Below are 18,217 nucleotides of genomic sequence, written 5' to 3' on the forward strand. Positions count from 1 at the left end.
GGGGGGTTGTGATTGGTCAAAGCCTTTCCGGTATCATGTCTTTGTTTCCCATATCAAAATATGTAGATGTAATTTGGGGGGACAATGATGGTAAAGAATGTGCAATGATTGGTTATCTTAGACAAGGTGGGACCCATTAAGGGTGTTCAATACGAATTATTTTTGTTGTTGTTGCAAGTTCAAGTTTTTAAAAAACAAAAAACACATAAAGGCCCCATTCAATGGTTTTTCCCATTGACCAACTTTACAATGTTCTTTCTGCATTAACAAATGGGTCCCACATAAAATAAGCTCCACTTCCCCAAGTAAAACATACCCATCTCTCAAGTGGGTAAGTAACTTTCCAACCTGGGGAGAAATTTAATAAAGTATAATGTGACAACTTTACCCATTTTCATATTAGCTTTTTATAGGTAAAAATGTCATTTTGTTACTGACCTAAGAATCCTGAAAATCAAAAGAACATGAGTTACACTCATTTAATTGGATAAGTTACAAAGATGCAAATGAATGAGGCCAAAGTTGTTTTAGACCTTGTTGAGTAAGTACACTTATTTACCTGATAAGTTGCAAAGATGCAAATGAACGAGGACAAAGTTGTTTTAGGCCTTGTTCTTTTGGCTTACTTGTACATTTTATGCCTATTTTTTTCTAGACTTGAGGCTATTTTTTAAGACCTCTTATCACACTTTAGTTCATACATTAGACCTAATAAATTCTTGTTTTTTGTCCCAAAAATGCCCTTTGTACATTTTATTCATCATTTATTATTAGTAACACACTCTTACTATTCTTTATTAAAATTTTAGAAATAATGTAAGAATTAATAAAATAACAATATAAAAGATTATTATTTGTATTTTAATATTATTTTATTATTAAAATAATAATAGTATTATAAAATTAATATTTTTAATAATAATTTCAAACTAAAATATTGTTTTATTAATTCATAATTTTATATTTAAAAATATTAGCTATTATTTTATTTTTATTATTTTTATGCTCTATTATTAATATTTTATTATTAGTGATGTTAATTATCATTAAGGTAAATATCCATTCTCATATTCAACTATGAGGCTGAAATGGTGAAGTATGCAATTCAGTATTCATATTTTTAGAACATCTCTAATATTATATATTTTTCATATTAAACAAAATCAAATATGATAAATAAGAAGTATTTTTATAAATAATGACAATAAAATACAAAATTTAAATCCACTATCACACCATGATTTGATTATTTATCCTTTTTAATGGGTTATGATAAAGATATTAAAACTATTGTTTTTATCTAAAACTGAAACATACCGATTTACTAGTAAAATAAAAACAGAGAAAAAAACTAGATAATTTAAAGTTGCACCTCAAATCTACATTTAATGTATATAATCCATTTCTTTTTGGTATTCTGACTTCCGACCGATTGAGGCAATTCCAATCTGTGCACAGTGACAAATGGCTCCCACTGAGCTAGCCCCTTAATGACATCAGGTAATCAAAGAAGCCCAAAAACATTGCTCCCTAGAAGCTCCTTGGTTGGTGAGTGCATTTTCCAAACCATTGGCTGATCTATTAACCCATCTAAATGAAGCCTCAACCTCTCTTCGAAGTTATCTAATCTCTCTCAGAACTTGTCTATAAATCCATATCCCTAGCTACCTCCATTCATTACAAACATTGAATTGCATTCAACCTCCATGTACCTGAGCTATAGCTGTTTGGCTAGTTTTAATCCTTGTAGTGCTAAGTTTTCTGCTTTAAGTTAATTTCCCTAGCGTATGTCAAAGTTTAATTTTATCTTGTTATTTGCTTGAAGGAACCCACTTGTCTTGTAAACCTTCAATGTGGAGGAGGCTGCTACTACTCGCCTCTTAGCATGCCATCCATTGTAAAACAATTAAAGATCTCTAGAGTCTTAACCCAATGGACTACCTTCAAAGTTATACCTTCAATAATTGCATCCAACATTCTCCATTGATCCTAAAACAGTTAGAATAGAAGAAGCCAACAGCAGATACCAGCAGCTTCAAAGGTTTTTGCAATGATAAAAGGTGTGTTTGGCATTGGGCCGAACAAGATAGTAAGAAAACACCAAAATGTAGAGTCAGAAGACAAGAAGAAGATTGCATTAAAAAGATCGGATAAGAAGACTTATTGATGCAGAGTCCATTGGGGGTTTGAGTTATGCTTTGGATCTCTTGTGGGTGGCGGTTTTGTGTGCTTTGGGTATTGTATGGATTCGGTTTTGTTTGTTTTAATGGTCTGATTTTTATTTGGTGGTTGTTTCTTGTTTCATTTTTGTTCTTTTTTCTCTTGTAATGGGTTTGGATTTTGAGGGATTGGCTTTGTTGGGATGGTTTGACCTAGCTGGATTTGTCAGCCTTAGTTGGGTTTTCTTTGGATTGTTTTTTTTTCCATCTGGTGATTGCTTATCACCTCTCCTTGTATCTTCTTTTTTGTTTAATAAATTTTTTATTATCTTCAAAAACAAATATTCACAGCCTAGGACCTCTACTATATTTCTCACCTCCTTCTCTGTCATGTTCACCCCATACACACAGCACTTCCCTAAGTTAATCTTCAAACTAGATATCCTCTTGAAAGTTCTAATGAGATGTAAAGAATTCCTAATCTTATCTTCATAACCTCCTTCAGAGAACAACATTAAATCATTTACAAATTGTAAATGAGTCACCGCCACATCTTGTCTCTCCATCCTTTAATTAGGTTGAAACTATTTGTTCTACTTACCAATCTATTTAGCACATTAGCAATTAGCATGAACAAAAAGAGAGAGAGGGGTCCCCCAACCTTAGTCCTCTTTTAGCTAGAAAGAAATCAAAGACAACACTAGTTACCACTTCTGAATAATGATAGATCCTCAAACACCATTCTATCCATCTTCTCCATCTATTCCAAATCCAAATTTCCCTACTCCAACAAAGGACCCATTGATGCAAGAGTTGAAGAGTCAAAATTGGAATTTTATAATATTTTATGTATTCCTATATTTTTGGACAGTAGGGGTATTTTTGTCATTTTGCTATTTTCTGTGGAATCCAATGATAGGTTTTAAATTGTCTAGTTATAGTTTATTTATGTTTAAAATTTCAGAGTCATTGCATAAGTAGGATTAGAGTTATTGAGTCTTCTTTGAATTGAAATAGGATATAATAACTTAGTTTGAGTCCTACAAGGATTATTAAGTCTAACAATTTGACTCCTAAGATTATTATGAGTTTAGAGTCTATAAATATGTATAGACATTTTACACAAAGGCAATGAATCATATTGAGTTTTCTTCAACTTATGCTAGCTATGATGAGTGATTCTAGGCACCCTGTGAGTGATTCCAGGTACTTTATCTCTTCTTTATCTCCCTATTTTCTCTCTTATTCCTTCAAGAAGCCATTGACAGCCATAAAACTATGATCAAGAAGACCATTCAATATTCTCTAAGGACTAGAACTGAGTTGGTCCTACATCACCCATCCACCAAATCATATGCTTTTTCTAAATCAAAGCTTGCAGACTGCACCCTTCCACTTCTTTCCTCCACATACTTATTTACCATCAAGATTTGGTCCACTATTTGTCTTCTCTTCACAAAAGTTCCTTGGAATTGACAAATTATTAAAAGCAGCACATTCTTGATCCTTTAGGATAATACCTTGACTATCATCTCAACAAACTTCCCACCAAACTAATGGGTCTAAAGTCCTTTGGTTATCATGCTCTCACCTTGTTAGGAATTACGTCAATAAAAGTAGCATTGGCTCCCAGATTTGTTCTTCTTCTATCAAAAAACTGATTAAACACCTCTAAAAGGTCATGCTTCACAATATCCTGATAAAAATCCATGGTAAACCCATTAGTAGAAAGACATAATTACTGTTTTAAGCAACAAGTAAACTGCTCTGTCTTATTTATGTGTTAGAAAAGCAAATAAAAGGACTGACTTGCCTCTCACTAAAACATAACAACAGACATAAATAACCATGTTGATAGAGACAAATATACCCTGAATAAACAGAATACCGGAAATACTCAGACCAAAAAATATAAACTACTTTTCTAGATAACCCAACCAGATCTTCCTTTCTCTAACTTTTTCGAAAATTATCTTTTCTTCCCATTAACTTGCTGGTAAAACTAGAAAAGAATCAAACAATGAATTTGGAAATTGTAATGACAATGAAGGTTCTAACGCCAAATTCCTCCATTAAAACATAAATTAGAAGTAGGTTCAAATCCTGGAAGACAACAAAGCACAAGGAAATAAATTGAAGACTGGGAGTGTAAAAGAAGCAATCCAATTTATGATAGTGTTATTTTGGAAAGATGTATGGCTAGGGGAAGTATCTCTCATGGATAGATTCCTGTCAATTTACTCCATTTCTCTGAATAAGTGAGAAAAGTAATCTCTGCTATCAGAGGTAATGGGAATTCTTGGGATTAGGGGTTGAGGAGAGGGCTTAGTGACTTAAATGGAGGCAATTGATGGCTTTTGAACTCAGCCTTTTAGACACCTCTTGTCAGGATAAAGGGTTTGGTCAGCCTCCCCTTTAGCTTTAGGTTTCTTCTCGTGCTCCTTATTTTTCAATGTACTTTTGTGTCCCCAGGTTTGAGAGGGTCCTTTCTAGCTAAGCTAAGGGAGTTTGATTAGTCCAATACCTCCAAAAGTGAGGGCTTTTTGTTGTGAAATGGCTCACAAAAACCGTGGATTTGTTGACCAATTGACCTAGTCCCTGGCTAAAAACCGTTGAATCAGTCAACGATCCATTGACTTGAGTGGTTGAATTGTTGATTCATTCACCTATTCAATGGTTTTTGGCCTTTTCTTAATTGGGAACCATCTAGGTAATCGATTATGTTTTATCCTAATCTCGGTCCTTAGCCAAAAATCGATTAGATTATAAAAAATAAAAAATGGTCAAAACTATTTGAACGGTTCGATATCTAGTTATTAACAATATTTATAACAACTATTATATATTTATATAATTAGATAATTATAATAACAGTATTTATAATTATATATAATAATTATTATATATTTATATAATTACATAATTATCTAACAATTTATATAATTAATAAGAAGTGGTTGCTCTCACGTGGGAATCTACTCGCACGAGTAGATTCCATTTGTTACACAGAGAGAGCACGAGAGAACATCCCAATTGTATATATATATATTCATTCCCCATGGTGGCACAAGGTATATACCAGTATTGAAATGTCTGGATAATCTTGTTTAGGTTAACAAAGGATCATCCTTATCATCAATTACTCATGCATGTTTTATAACAACAATGTACACATATAGACATATGATAAATTGTAACTACAATCTTCATATGTAAAACCTTACACTCTGATTTTCTGATTTTGTTGTCAGATATGCAGAAGATGGGGTATACGTAAGGGTGGAAAATTTTCACCCAACCTACCCGGTATCTAACCTAGGGGTGATCATGGGTCGCGTCAGGCCGGGCCTGATTCCGAGCCAATGTCACTCATATATAAAACATTACATATCTATAATATTTTATATTAAATGACATAATATGCATATAAACTTATTTTATACATTATATAATATAAAATATTACATGTAATATAAATTATACATGTCATGTTATAATATTTATATATAAAATATATAATATAATGTAAAATAACATGTATACATTATACTCAAAATGTGTAAATTTAAATATATGCGGGTTGGGTCGGGCCCAAGCCGAGCTTGAAGTATTAAGCCCAAGCCCGGCCCTAAAATTTGTGGGTCTGATGTGGGCCCGGGCTGAAATGATCACCCCTAATCTAACCCACCTAACCCGCCCATTTACTTGGTGGGTTCGAAATGGGTTAATCACCCAACCCACCCATTTAAATGGGTTGAGTTGTGGATAAACATTGGGTTAACCACTACAGATATATGTACTAATTCCTTAGCATTTTTTTTTAATTTTCTTCATTTAAATGAAATAATTTATAATTAATGCATTAATTTTTTATTAATTATTGACTAAATTTAGTTTTGTCTCAAATCAACAAACTTCACCCATTCGACATAAATCCAAATCAACTTGACCTAAGTCCAGACTAGCTCATCTTGGTCTAAATATGAATAGACCTTATCACCTCAGTTCAGTTTGTTTGGGTTGGCCAGCCTAGTCCAAATTGACCCGACCCAATACAAGTCAATTCGGCCCAAAATCTAAACATAGTAAAATGGCTTCGCCGCTTGTGTAAAAATAACATGCATGTAATGTGATATAAACATTGGCTACTTGTGTGAATAGCAACTATTATTACCACCAAACTATGACCAACTTATTTGTCAAGAGAGTTCTTTTTTTTTTTAAGTACATAAATATAAAATTAATGGGTTTGGGCGGATTGGATTGAGTTAAAGCGAGTTTGAATTGAACCCAATCCATATAATTTTATATAACTGGTCATTAATAGATTGATGAATTAAATAAATTAAATTGAAGTTCAACCCAAGCCAAACCCAACCCAACCCGTCCAATTGCCACCGTTAAATATACGATAGACCTATCCACTTGATGATCAAGAAAAGAGAGCTGCTACCAGGTTGGAAAATACTTATAATTATTTTAAGGATGGGCTTGTCATCTTGGAAAGTTCTAGAGGTGAGGAAGAAGTGGACAAAGATACAGACATGGAAATTAAGAGCACTAGAGCACCAAGCTCATCTCATAGGTCATATGAAGCAGAAAAAAATGCTCGGAGAGTATGGGAGGAGATGTATAGAGAAAATAACAGCTATACTCCGGAATACCTCATGGATGCATTTTGTATGCATTTGGTTCAGAAAATCTCTGCTATATTGCAAAGCATGACACACATATTGCATGTATTGGAAAATGAAATATATGCCCCCCTTTTATCCTAGAAATAACACGTCTTCTTAAGGAATACAAAGCTTGGTCAGTACTCGGTAATACTGATAAGTTTTGACTTTTAGGTGCATTATTGAACCAGTTGTTAGTACTTTGGTTTTTTCCTAGATTTCCTCTTGGGGATATAGGTGATGTAGGCGCACATGATAGGCCCAGTAACGTGCTGACACATGGTATCCTCATATGGTGATGCGTGGGAAAAATTGCATCTTGGCCGTTCTCTTATAACTAATTCCAGGGAAGTTCAAGTATAAATAAGGGGCATCACTCCCTAGGTAAGCTATCTTGGCATTTATTGCTCTCAACTCTCTAACTTTTTGTTGACCTCGTCCGAACCCTCATACTCAGGCCTCGTCCTATCTTGCTTATTGCACCATTGCTAACTTAACTGTTGGAATCTCCACCCCGCCCCTGAGACAACACTCGGGGCCTCTGACGTGTTTCTTCCTTCATAGGTTGGATTTAGTACAGGCCTTTGGCTCTATCAGCCCTTGTCTCAGAAGTAAATTGACATTATTGCCCTCGGCCCATTCCTGGCGACAACAATAGGTTTTCTAAATATTTTGATGATTAGATATATTTTGGCCCTTATTTCCACGTAAAAGTGATGTTTACGGTTTACTTGTTTGCCCAACTCGTTAAATTCTGTATACCCTTTCAGTGTGGAGTCCTGGTTATGCTTAGATATTTCTTTTGTTGGTGTAAGTGTACTAACAGAAACTAACAATTATGCTTTATTCTTGTCCACTAAATATGAAGGATTCATGTGAACCTGCGGGGAATCGGTCAAATGTTACTGAAGAAAGAGACTATAACAGAGCCCGGTAAAGCACTTCTTCTCGTGACCAAGGAATAAAGTCAGAGGCAGAAGGTATCTGCTGCCATGGTGATGCAGCAGCCAAAACTCCTTCAAGTTCCTTTGTCCCCAGTACATATATATGGTGATACAGGATGCTCATTGGATCAACATTCCAACAGTAGCAGAAGCACTGCTGGTAATCAACTCCCAATTGTTTTGTTCTTTTCCAGACCAACTGAACCTAGAGCTACCTAACTCCAAGGGGAAGCAAGAGTGTCCTGAGAATGACCATCTTTACCAACCTTCATCTGAGTACTAAGAATTCTTCTTCTCATATGGATGGGAATTTTCTTGAAGGAGAATCATCAAAGAGCCAAAACAACTCCCATGCAGTATTGTTGCATGAAACAGCCAGTGGTTTGGGGAGTGTGTTGGAGGAACTTCAACGTGCAAAGCTATCACTAAAACATGATGAACTTGATAAATTGCCATTGTCAACCCAAGTGGGAAACACGGCGAAAGTGCCAGAAATTATTGATCCTGCTACAGGGGCTGATGATACAATAGATAGATATTCCTGTTGGATTTGCTGGTCTATATATTCAGAGTACCAACTGATTTCCAATTTGAAGCTACTTGTGCTTCTCATACCAAATTATTAGGGTCTTACTCCAATTCTCAATGAAGTTTGAACAGTTATTATCCCAGAATGAGAGTTGGACCTGCTGATAGATCATAACAATATGTCTACAGCCCTCAATTGGATGCTGAAACTAGAACTTCTATTACCCTTCTTAAAAGAGCATCTGACATTTGAATCTGTACCTCCTCGGACAGCTAAGGCAAGCAGTTCCCCTTCTGCACAATTCATCACATTTCTTATATTCTCTTCTGACTAAACTAAAGCATAAACCTACTAAACTGATGGTAAGATTTTACTTCCCACGATATGTACCCTAATAGATTCATATATAGGATTCAACCCCCAAAGAAAAATAAATACTCGTTGCTGAGAAATAAGTGACTTGTATGCCCTTGCATCTTCATCGCACTTCCAATTCACATTTTGATAGTGATCCAATTCCTTCCAGATTGATGCCAGATTTGAGTAGTACACTGAGAGACTTATCTCCCCCTACTTGCAAGTAGAGGATTCAATTCGTAGTTGGTATATTTTGGCATAATGCCTTTGCTCTGAATAAATAGATTTCATTTGCTCCCATATTTCACAAGCTGTTTCAGCCCACATGAATGTCACTTACTTGTGGCAGCATGGAAACCAATAGCTATGACATCATCATACTATTTTCTTGGTTCTACCCATCATATTCAACACATCCAGTCTTCGATTCCTTCACTTTACCACTAATATATCCTATTTTCCCCCCACCAATAATGTAGAGTTTAATTACCCTAGACCATTCAAGGTAGCTTAGTCCATCAATACGAATTATTGTTTCTATTCAAAACTCCAAATTTGAAATTTCAATTATTAATGCCATTGATCAATCCCCTACACATGCAATTTTCTGATTGAAATGACTGTGACATGAAAGCATATTTCTCACCAAGTTGTATTGGTAAACTTAAGACACAACAATGGTACCAAATCCACCCTAACGGGGTGTTGACAACATGGTTGGATTTGTTTTTAGACATCCCCTAAGTCATTTTCCCTTTCGCTTTTTATCTCTCAGTTGCAGAGGGTGATCCAAATTTCATCTCTTTAAATTCGATCAAATATGGATATACCCCCACCCAATCCAATTTGATTTGATTTAAATACATACTAGTAAACACAAGAAAAAAAGTAAAACGTGCAACAATGGTGTCTGGCATATTCAATTTAAACTTGCAACAATGGTGTCTGCCATATTCAACTCATGCGACAAAACAGCCATCAAGCTACACCGAAATTAAACCTAATAGCAGCAAAACAATCCCCTAGAACAGAAGGAACAACTTAAAAAAAAAAAAAAAAAAAAAAAAATCTAAAACTCTACAGGCATAAAACAAGAAACATTCGACTTTAAAAGAGTCCAACCACTCGGGGTTGTTTCTGGGGATAAAACCTTCAACAAGACCTTTTTTAGCAGCTGCATGAGCTTCTCTATTTCCTTCATGCCAGATCTGACTTTTGAGAAAGGACCACTTCCAAATCTTGACACAAGTGAAGGATATCCTTGAGGACAAAAGCAGTTTCCTTTAAAGCATCAATTCCTGATCATCTTCTAGTTGATAGTTTTGGAAAACCCAGATCTGCAGTAATATTGGTCCCACTAGGTTCAGCAATCTTTTTCAGCTTCATCATCGTTATCAATAACCATCCAGCTGATGGCCCAGTGGTCAAGATGGTCATATGGTACCCCCCCCTCCATTTTAGAGCCATGGGATCAGACCCTCAGATATGCAGACTCTCCATGGTATGGCCAATGGGCCTCACGTGCACCCTACTCTCCCCCACCCCCAATTCCCCTGTACAACAACAACAACAACAAAATCTTCCAAATAATTTATGGTACAATTGCACAAATGCTATGCCATTTAACTCTTCTTTGCTTGAGATGGAAATACTAGAATGTTCTCAGTATTAGTCCCCAACTACTTGATTCCCCACCCCCTTTCCAAAAACAAAAAATAAAATAAAATAAATGGCTAGATTAAACACCTCTAATAAGAGCAATTACCGGGCCATTCACCATCCTCAAGTCTAAGAGGTGATTCACCAAATTAGGGCTCAGTTGAACTAGTTGTTAGTTTCAAGACAGGAAAACAAGAAAACTTGTTTATATGTAACATAGTAACACTGATTACAATGGCATTCCTCCAATACATAACTTTGCAGCTATAACAAGAGGAAAATGGATTCTAAAATCTAATTACCATTAGGCATCATTAAATTGAAAGACACCTACCAGAGCAAGTAAAGGGTACAACAATGTTAATTAGAATATATTGGAAGAAGAACCATGGTCATCATCAAGGATGAGTTTAACACCATTATTTTTTAGGGCATTGACAATAGCCCATACCTTTGTTTGGCTCTTGAAGCCTTTCTTCTCAATCTCTTTGTTGACATCAGCATGAATACCTCTTCCTTGACCTTGGTCCAACCCTTCCACCTTGAGTCGCATGGCCAGCACCTCCCCCACAACTGTTGCAGCCTTTGCATTGCAAGACCTTCCACATTCCAATGCACTCTTGATCGCATGCTCCACTGTTGAAGCTGTTGCTACAATGCGCCCATTATTCCTGTCCACAACGTTTGCTGTTATGTACTTCAATGATATGAACAATCGCAACACATATCTTTTTGTTACTGTCATCCTCACATTGATCCCTTGTGTCCAACCTAGCAAATTTTGAATATTAGATAAATCGCATTGCCAAATAAGAGATAAAGAGAAACAAAAAACAGAAAACAAATCTAATTTCCAAACACGAGTCTTGGTGACCACATTTATTTCCTTGGATAATAAAAGCTAGGTCATGTCTAGATTTGCATATGCTGCTTCCAAGATTTGCCAAACGTAGTCTAGACACCCTGCTACAAAGAAAAGGACAAAACCAGAAGGGACCCCTTTCATCCACTTCAGCCTCTGAGTCACCGGCCACTTGGGGGTAGACGAGGTGATGATGTACTTGGCCAAAAAAAAAATGATATGTGACTAGAAACAGTTACATCAGGTTGATAGAAACAAACATATAAATAATTGTTCTAAAAGCACAAACCTTTGTGAAGGCATTCTCAATATGAATTTTATTGAAAGAAAGTTCAGATAAAGATGCAAGGGTTGGGGTTTGAGGAAAAACTGATAAGGGAAAAATTGTCTTACCTTTAACCCCCTTTTGACCCGCGTAAATAAAACTATTTGCCTCCCTCCAATTTTGCAGGAATTTATGAAGCTGCCCCTAAGCCTTCTTTAAAAGGAGACCTAGATGCTTCATTTTCGGTGTGGCAAGAAGAGCCAAGAAAGAGCAAGGAGAAAGAGAGGCAAAGAGGGTGAAGCAGAGGAAGAGCTCTATGAAAAGAGCAAAGAAAGCAGAGAGAGGAGAAAAGAATGACGAGAGTCAAGAGAGAGTGAATAATAGAAAAGGAGAGCCAAGAGAGAGAGAATCAGAAAAGAAGGAAAGCCAAGAGGAGAATTCTCAGCGGGAGGAACACCATTCATCTCTCGCTTCACGGCGGCGGTGAATAAGGTGTAGTGAACGGTTGTGAACCTCAATTGAATTTTGGCGGGTCCTTATTGTTTCAATCCTAAGAAACACCAGAGGTTGCTCGCAGTACTAACCAGATTCAGGCCAACACTCAAACCTAGTTGAAGCTCGACTTCATTGGGTAATTATTTTTTTATTTTTTTTCTTTTTTCTTTCGTTCTTTGTTTTGTTTTAGATTGATTCAGGCCAACACTCAAACCTAGTTGAAGCTCGACTTCATTGGGTAATTATTTTTTATTTTTTTTTTCATTTTTATTTCGTTCTTTGTTTTGCTTTAGATTGATTGTCTTCCAATTATCAATTATATAGCTCAATAGCTGATCGTGAGAGACAACAGTGAGACTGTGTTGAGCTGTCTTCATATTGCTTCAGGTTTGCAAGGAAAATGAATGGGAATATGTTCTACGCTACTGTTTTCATTTCGATGGTTTCAGTTCCCTATTTTTCTTTCTTTCCTTGTAGCTCGTTTACTTTGTTTTATTTATTCTTATTTTCTCTGATGCAAATTATAAAGTAAATCGGATTCGGGGTTTAAGTTGACGATGGGGTCACCACCGAATCCCCCTGTTCTTTGTTTTTCCTTGTTTAAGTAGTTGTTATTCCCCCCCATCATCCGTTCCATCTGTTGTGTTCCACTTTGTTTGTTCCTGTTTCATTAATTGCGAAGTATTAATTTTTATCATGCATTCTAGGTGTCAGTTTAATTGCTTTAGCTTTTTTTCCTTATTATCTCAAGTGAAGAATCTTCGCTTCCACCACTCATTTCGCTGATGATAATTACACTATTTTTTATTTTTTTATTTTGCTAGTCATGTCATTCCTGTTCTGAGTGGAGAATTAGCAAGTATTCCTGTTTTAAACACTTCATTGGGATAGTCCTTGCTATGTTAACCTGTTAACAAAGCGGTAATATTCCTAGCTTCGGTGGTTAATGACAATGCTCAGAATGGGATTGATGGTTGATAAATTTCGCTGCTGTAAGTTACAAGAAGACTGATAAGGTAGCTGGTGTACTAGAATTAGCGAATGCTGTTGTTATTAGACTCCTCTCGGTTGGAAACTTAATCGACCTTGGAGAATCTGAAATAAATAAAAAAAAATGTAAAAATAGTAGGAAGATAGGGAAAGGAAGAGAAGGTCAACGAAACTAGAGAAATCGGTTGCTAAAATCATCGACACCTTCCCTAGCTATTTTTTTATTATTTCAGAGTGGGGGTCGAAGTAAGCTGATCAGTGCTTTCTTATTATTTACTTTGTTCTTGAATCCATTCAAGTATGCAATGTCATAGAATCATGCATGTAATGTCTAGTAGATGCAAGGTTAGCAATTTCTTATCTCTTACTGTCCTCAAACCAGGAAAAAATACTGATAAAAAGTAAATGAATGCTTGCATCCTAACTGGATTACAAAGGATATTTAGTATGATCTAATCCTGAGATGTGGGAATATTCAATTCAGTTTTATCAAACAGTTGACTAGTTGACTAGTCAATTGAGGGCCAGACCAACTAAATCACTTACTAGTCAGTCAATACTCATTATGTTGTCACTGGGGACAACAAGGCATCAACATTGACTTGTCCGTCAATAACCAGTTGACAGAGTCAAAATTGTTTGAAGCATTTTTGCCTATACTTATCTCTAACTATTTAAAATAGTATACTATATGCTTTTATTTTATTATATGCATACCGTTGCTCTGTGTGGTGTGTGTGTGTGTGTGTGTGTCTTAGAACATGGTTGACAGATGGTATATGTAATAGAAAATTAGAAATTATGCACATTAAAAAAAGAAAATGGAGAAGTCATTTTAAGTTTCTTCTCATGTCATGAATAAGGAATAGGAAAAAAGAGATAAGGTAGAAGAGAAGAAAGAACTGTGAAAGGAAAGATTGCTTTCATCTAACAATAGTAGATGCAAATCTCGTCTCTCTGTTTAAAGAGACTCTTCATATAATATTTTTTTTTGCTAGCAAAAATAAAATTTACTAAAGGAAAGAAAAAGGATTACAATGGTGATATATATATATATATATATATATATCAGTGAAGAGAGGTCAAACCAATAAAAGCCCCCTGCCCATACTCATCCCAACCAACAATTGAGTCCCTACAACATCCCTCAAAGACCTCATTCTATCCCAAAACACACAATTGAACCCCCCCTCTCCTTTCATTCGCCCCACTTCTAACAACAACCTTTTACGATCCATTTGTCCCATGTTGGTAGTATGGGATGAAAACATGAGGTATATCCCACATCGGTAGTATGGGATGCTGTTGTGGGGTACATATGTGCTTGGGTTCCCTCCCTCTAACAGCTAGCTTTTAGGGGTGAGTTCTCCTAAGGCACATAACAAATGGTATCAGAGCCTACACTATGCCTCCTAGTTGCAATCGTGCGGCGCAGGTGGTGACGTCGGTATTGCAGTGTTCGGCCGGGACTAGGTGGACTAGTGCAAAGCCAGCCTGCATGGGCACTGGGACTGTGGAACGTGGTGGAATGTTACGATCCATTTGTCCCAAGTTGCTTGTATGGAATGCAAATGTGAGGTGTCCCACATCAGTAGTATGGGATGCTATTGTGGGGTATATATGTGCTTGGGTTCCCTCCCTCTAACAGCTAGCTTTTAGGGGTGAGTTCTCCTAAGGCACATAACACAACCATTAATGAAAACTACTACATCCTCTCTCAAACAAAAACCCCCCTGAACCAAGACTTCATACCAATTCCAGAGTCCAGACCCTCCATTACACTTCTTCAAACTCCTGCTCCTTTCACATTTCTTTTGAGTCATCTTCATTCTTTCTAGACTCAAACTCCAAAAAAAGCTCTTCTTGCAAATTCCTACCCACCCAAGAAAAACAATCCCAGAGACTGACTCACTTGTACATCCACGTTCACCAATTTATTGATATCAAACATCTTCTCAGAGTTATGTCAACCACCCTCAATTGATTATCCGTCGTTCCTTTTCTTCCTGTTGCCCCTCCACACCTTCAGCACATCCTCTCTCTGAAAAACCTGATTTTGCCCCACCCTTCCACTTTCCACTAACACCTTATGGAAACAAAGAACCTTGGTTACCACTCTCCTTTTGATTTCGAACTTTAACCCTCACTCCTTTCTTATTATAAATCCTTTTCAATCAATTACAATGCCCAGCTCCAATAACCCCCACCTTTAATCATGAGAACAGCTTTGTCACATGCACCAAATGACCATTGCTAGATCCTTTTGATTTTTTTAAAAAACAAATGCAAATCTTTCTCTTCTATCACATCATTGGAAGCCCCCTCTTCCCATCAAAATTACATACATATATTGTTATATATGAGTCACCATTCAATTTGTTATATATTTTAAAAATTTTATTGACGAGTTAAAATCTAGACAAAAAAAAACATCACTTATTGATTTTTCAGGGAAAGGCACAGGCACCAGAAAATTATTCAAAACCCTTACTATTCTATGGTCATTTGGATGAATCCGCCTTGCAGAATCTGGATCAAGCTCTTTAAGAAGGTTATAACTACTGCTAGTAAATTCATCAACAACCAGATCCTCTTTATTGTCGGCCTGTTTGTCATCTGTAAAATTAAGACTAATGTCAATTTGCAGAAACTGCAAATACAGTAATGCCTTTTGGACTGATGGGGTTCTTGTTTACCTGGGGCAATATTCAAACAATGCTCAACCATATTATCCATCGAATCATCTAGAAGGAATGGACTTACAAGAGCCTGTGTGCAGCACCAAGGAAAAATAATAAATACCCCTTATGTATGGACTGTCACAACCTTAGCAATTTAACATCTAACAAATTAAAATATATAGCTACGACTAACAATTTTTGTCCATCCAAAATATTGTATACTCAGATATATAAATACATCCCATCTGTAAGTCAATTCACATGCATAAAAAAGAAGACAAATACAAGATGACAATAAACCAGGCACTTGAATGCATAGTGGATAAATCAATTCAAAAAGCATACAACACAGCAGAAGTCTTCTTGAAAACTGTTCATTTTTCCATAAACATTACAATGATATCACTTCATAAATGACTTCTCAAGTGGCTACATATTACAGGATTCAAACAAGAAGCTGAAATCGAGTCAAATTGAACCCCATCTGAATTTGACCCCTCCACTTCATGAGCTGCAAACAGGTCCTCACAAAAATTCACCCAATTCCCCTTCAAACCTCCTATCCCTGATCTTAATGCTTGAGATTTTATTTATTCTTCTGAGATTAGCTATCTTGTGAAAGAAAGAAGTGTTCCTATCACCCTCCTTTAACCAATAGGCTCTTGGTTTATATTTCCTCCATCAGTGCTAACCAACCAAAAGCATCTCTAGCTGCTTCTCTATCCTTCCTTTCAGCATCAGAAAGAACCCCAACCTCTTCTTTCACATCCAGCCTCTGGATTACCTCCAAAACCTTAGACTTTCCATGAGAGAGACATCCAACCTCTTCCTTGCACCAGGCCTTGATTTTGCTCTTTAAGTACTTTAACTTCCTCCAGAACACCATACATGCAGAACCAGACACTTGGGATTCATTCCACCACTCCTCTAACTTGCCAAAGAACCCAGGGATCTGGAACAACATCATCTCCAGCTTGAAGGGCCTGTTTCTAGCCTCCACTCTCAAAAGAATTGGCCAATGATCAGATGTTGTCCGAGCTAACGCCACCTGTACTGAACCTGGAAACCATAGTTTTCAAGGCGCCAAGGTGAGGTTAGGTGACCACAGGGCGCCCAGGCGCCTAGGCGCTTAGGCGTCGCCTAGGCGTTGGAATTTTAAAATATTAATTTTCTTGAGTTTTTACGTTATCTATGCTTTTGTAAGCTATTTTATTGGTTTTGTGTGCTAACTAGCAAGCATGTACACTAACTATTAACTCTATAAATCATTCAAATGAGTATAAAACTTTAAATTTCATATAACTAGCAAGCATGTACACAGTACACTAACTATACACTAACAAGCAAGCATGTACACTAACTATTAATTGAAAAATATAAATAAATAAATAAGTGCAGGAACTAGGAAGGGAGGAGAGGAGTATAGGGGCGGAAGAAGAAGAGGAAGAAGAAGAAGTATAGGGGATTAGGGGCAGGGAGGAGTATAGACCCCTGTTTTCTCAAAAAAAAAAGGGACTCTGAGTCTGAGGCTATCACTGAGAACAGTCAGGGGCGGAGCCCCTGTTTTTTTTTTTTTTTTTTAAAAAAAGGGACTGAGAATAGGACTATGACTGAGAACAATCAGGGGCGGAAGAAGAAGAATGAGTGGAGCTGTGGAGGAAGGGAGGAGTATAGGGGCGGAGCCCCTGTTTTTTCGAAAGAAAAAAAGCAAGCAATGACTGAAGCTGGGCTGGAAGAATAGAAAAACTTACCTGAAGCTGAGGAGCGATAGAGTTGGGCTGGGGAATGAAATCTTCGGTTCTCCTCCCTCTCCAATAGAACCGAAAAAAACCCTTATGCATGTAGCCAAAGAAGAAGAAACAGGCTTTGTATTCTTATCTTAATAATAAAATAATGATAGTATGTAACCGGTTTTATTTTAAAAGAATAAAACATGTAATAAAATATCAAAATAACAAATTAAAAAAATATATACATTAGATGTAGGTAGGTGCCCACCTTGTATATAGGCGCCCGCCAAGCGCCCATGGAAAACCACCTAGTCGCCTTGACAACTATGCTAAACATGTCATCCTGTCTATTGTCAAAGGAAACCTGTCCAGTTTAGACAAAGCCAGGTTATGTCTGAAACTACTCCATGTATAATCCGCTCTCTGTAATGGCAAATCCAATAGCTGCAACCTGTAGACAAACTCCCTGAATTCAATCATCTAACGTGACAGCCTTCCCCCTCCTTTACTTGAACAAAACTGATAATATTAAAATCACCTCAAATACAAACAGGGAAGCTCCATCTATTAACAAAGGATTCAATCTCTGCTGAACAGCCCCTTCATGCAAGTCCATTCATATCCCAGATCAAGAGCATACGACCAGACACTCAGGAGCAAAATAATTTAAAAAGGAATAGCAAAGTTTCAACCCACTAGCTTCCTTCATCAGTCCTCTGTATTTCAGACGGACTGATGTACTGATGTGTGTAGTTCGAATGGCAAAGAGACACAAAATAAATTAAAAAGTAACAACAAAATCAAACGTAAAAAGAGAAGAAGCACAAGTACTGCATCTATAATCTTTTAACCATTGTTGACAAAAATTAA

The 18,217-nt window shown here is 36.5% G+C and overlaps 1 protein-coding gene across 1 annotated transcript; it reads right to left on the reverse strand.

The window, feature by feature from the left end:
* Window positions 1-209: 209 nt before the first annotated feature.
* Window positions 210-17,645, reverse strand: LOC148846531 (Ribosomal L18p/L5e family protein). The gene is made up of 5 exons (XM_088955977.1): window positions 17,616-17,645; window positions 17,369-17,490; window positions 10,776-10,995; window positions 3,751-3,855; window positions 210-447 (listed from the first exon to the last, which is right to left on the reverse strand). Exons 1-5 carry the CDS (start codon window positions 17,643-17,645, stop codon window positions 439-441), a joined length of 486 nt encoding a protein of 161 aa, XP_088812103.1. The 3' UTR covers window positions 210-438.
* Window positions 17,646-18,217: the final 572 nt, after the last annotated feature.

This window comes from Nelumbo lutea, chromosome 7, assembly GCF_056320005.1.
Source record: "Nelumbo lutea isolate HS-2025 chromosome 7, American lotus-T2T, whole genome shotgun sequence".
Classification (NCBI taxonomy): Eukaryota; Viridiplantae; Streptophyta; class Magnoliopsida; order Proteales; family Nelumbonaceae; genus Nelumbo; species Nelumbo lutea.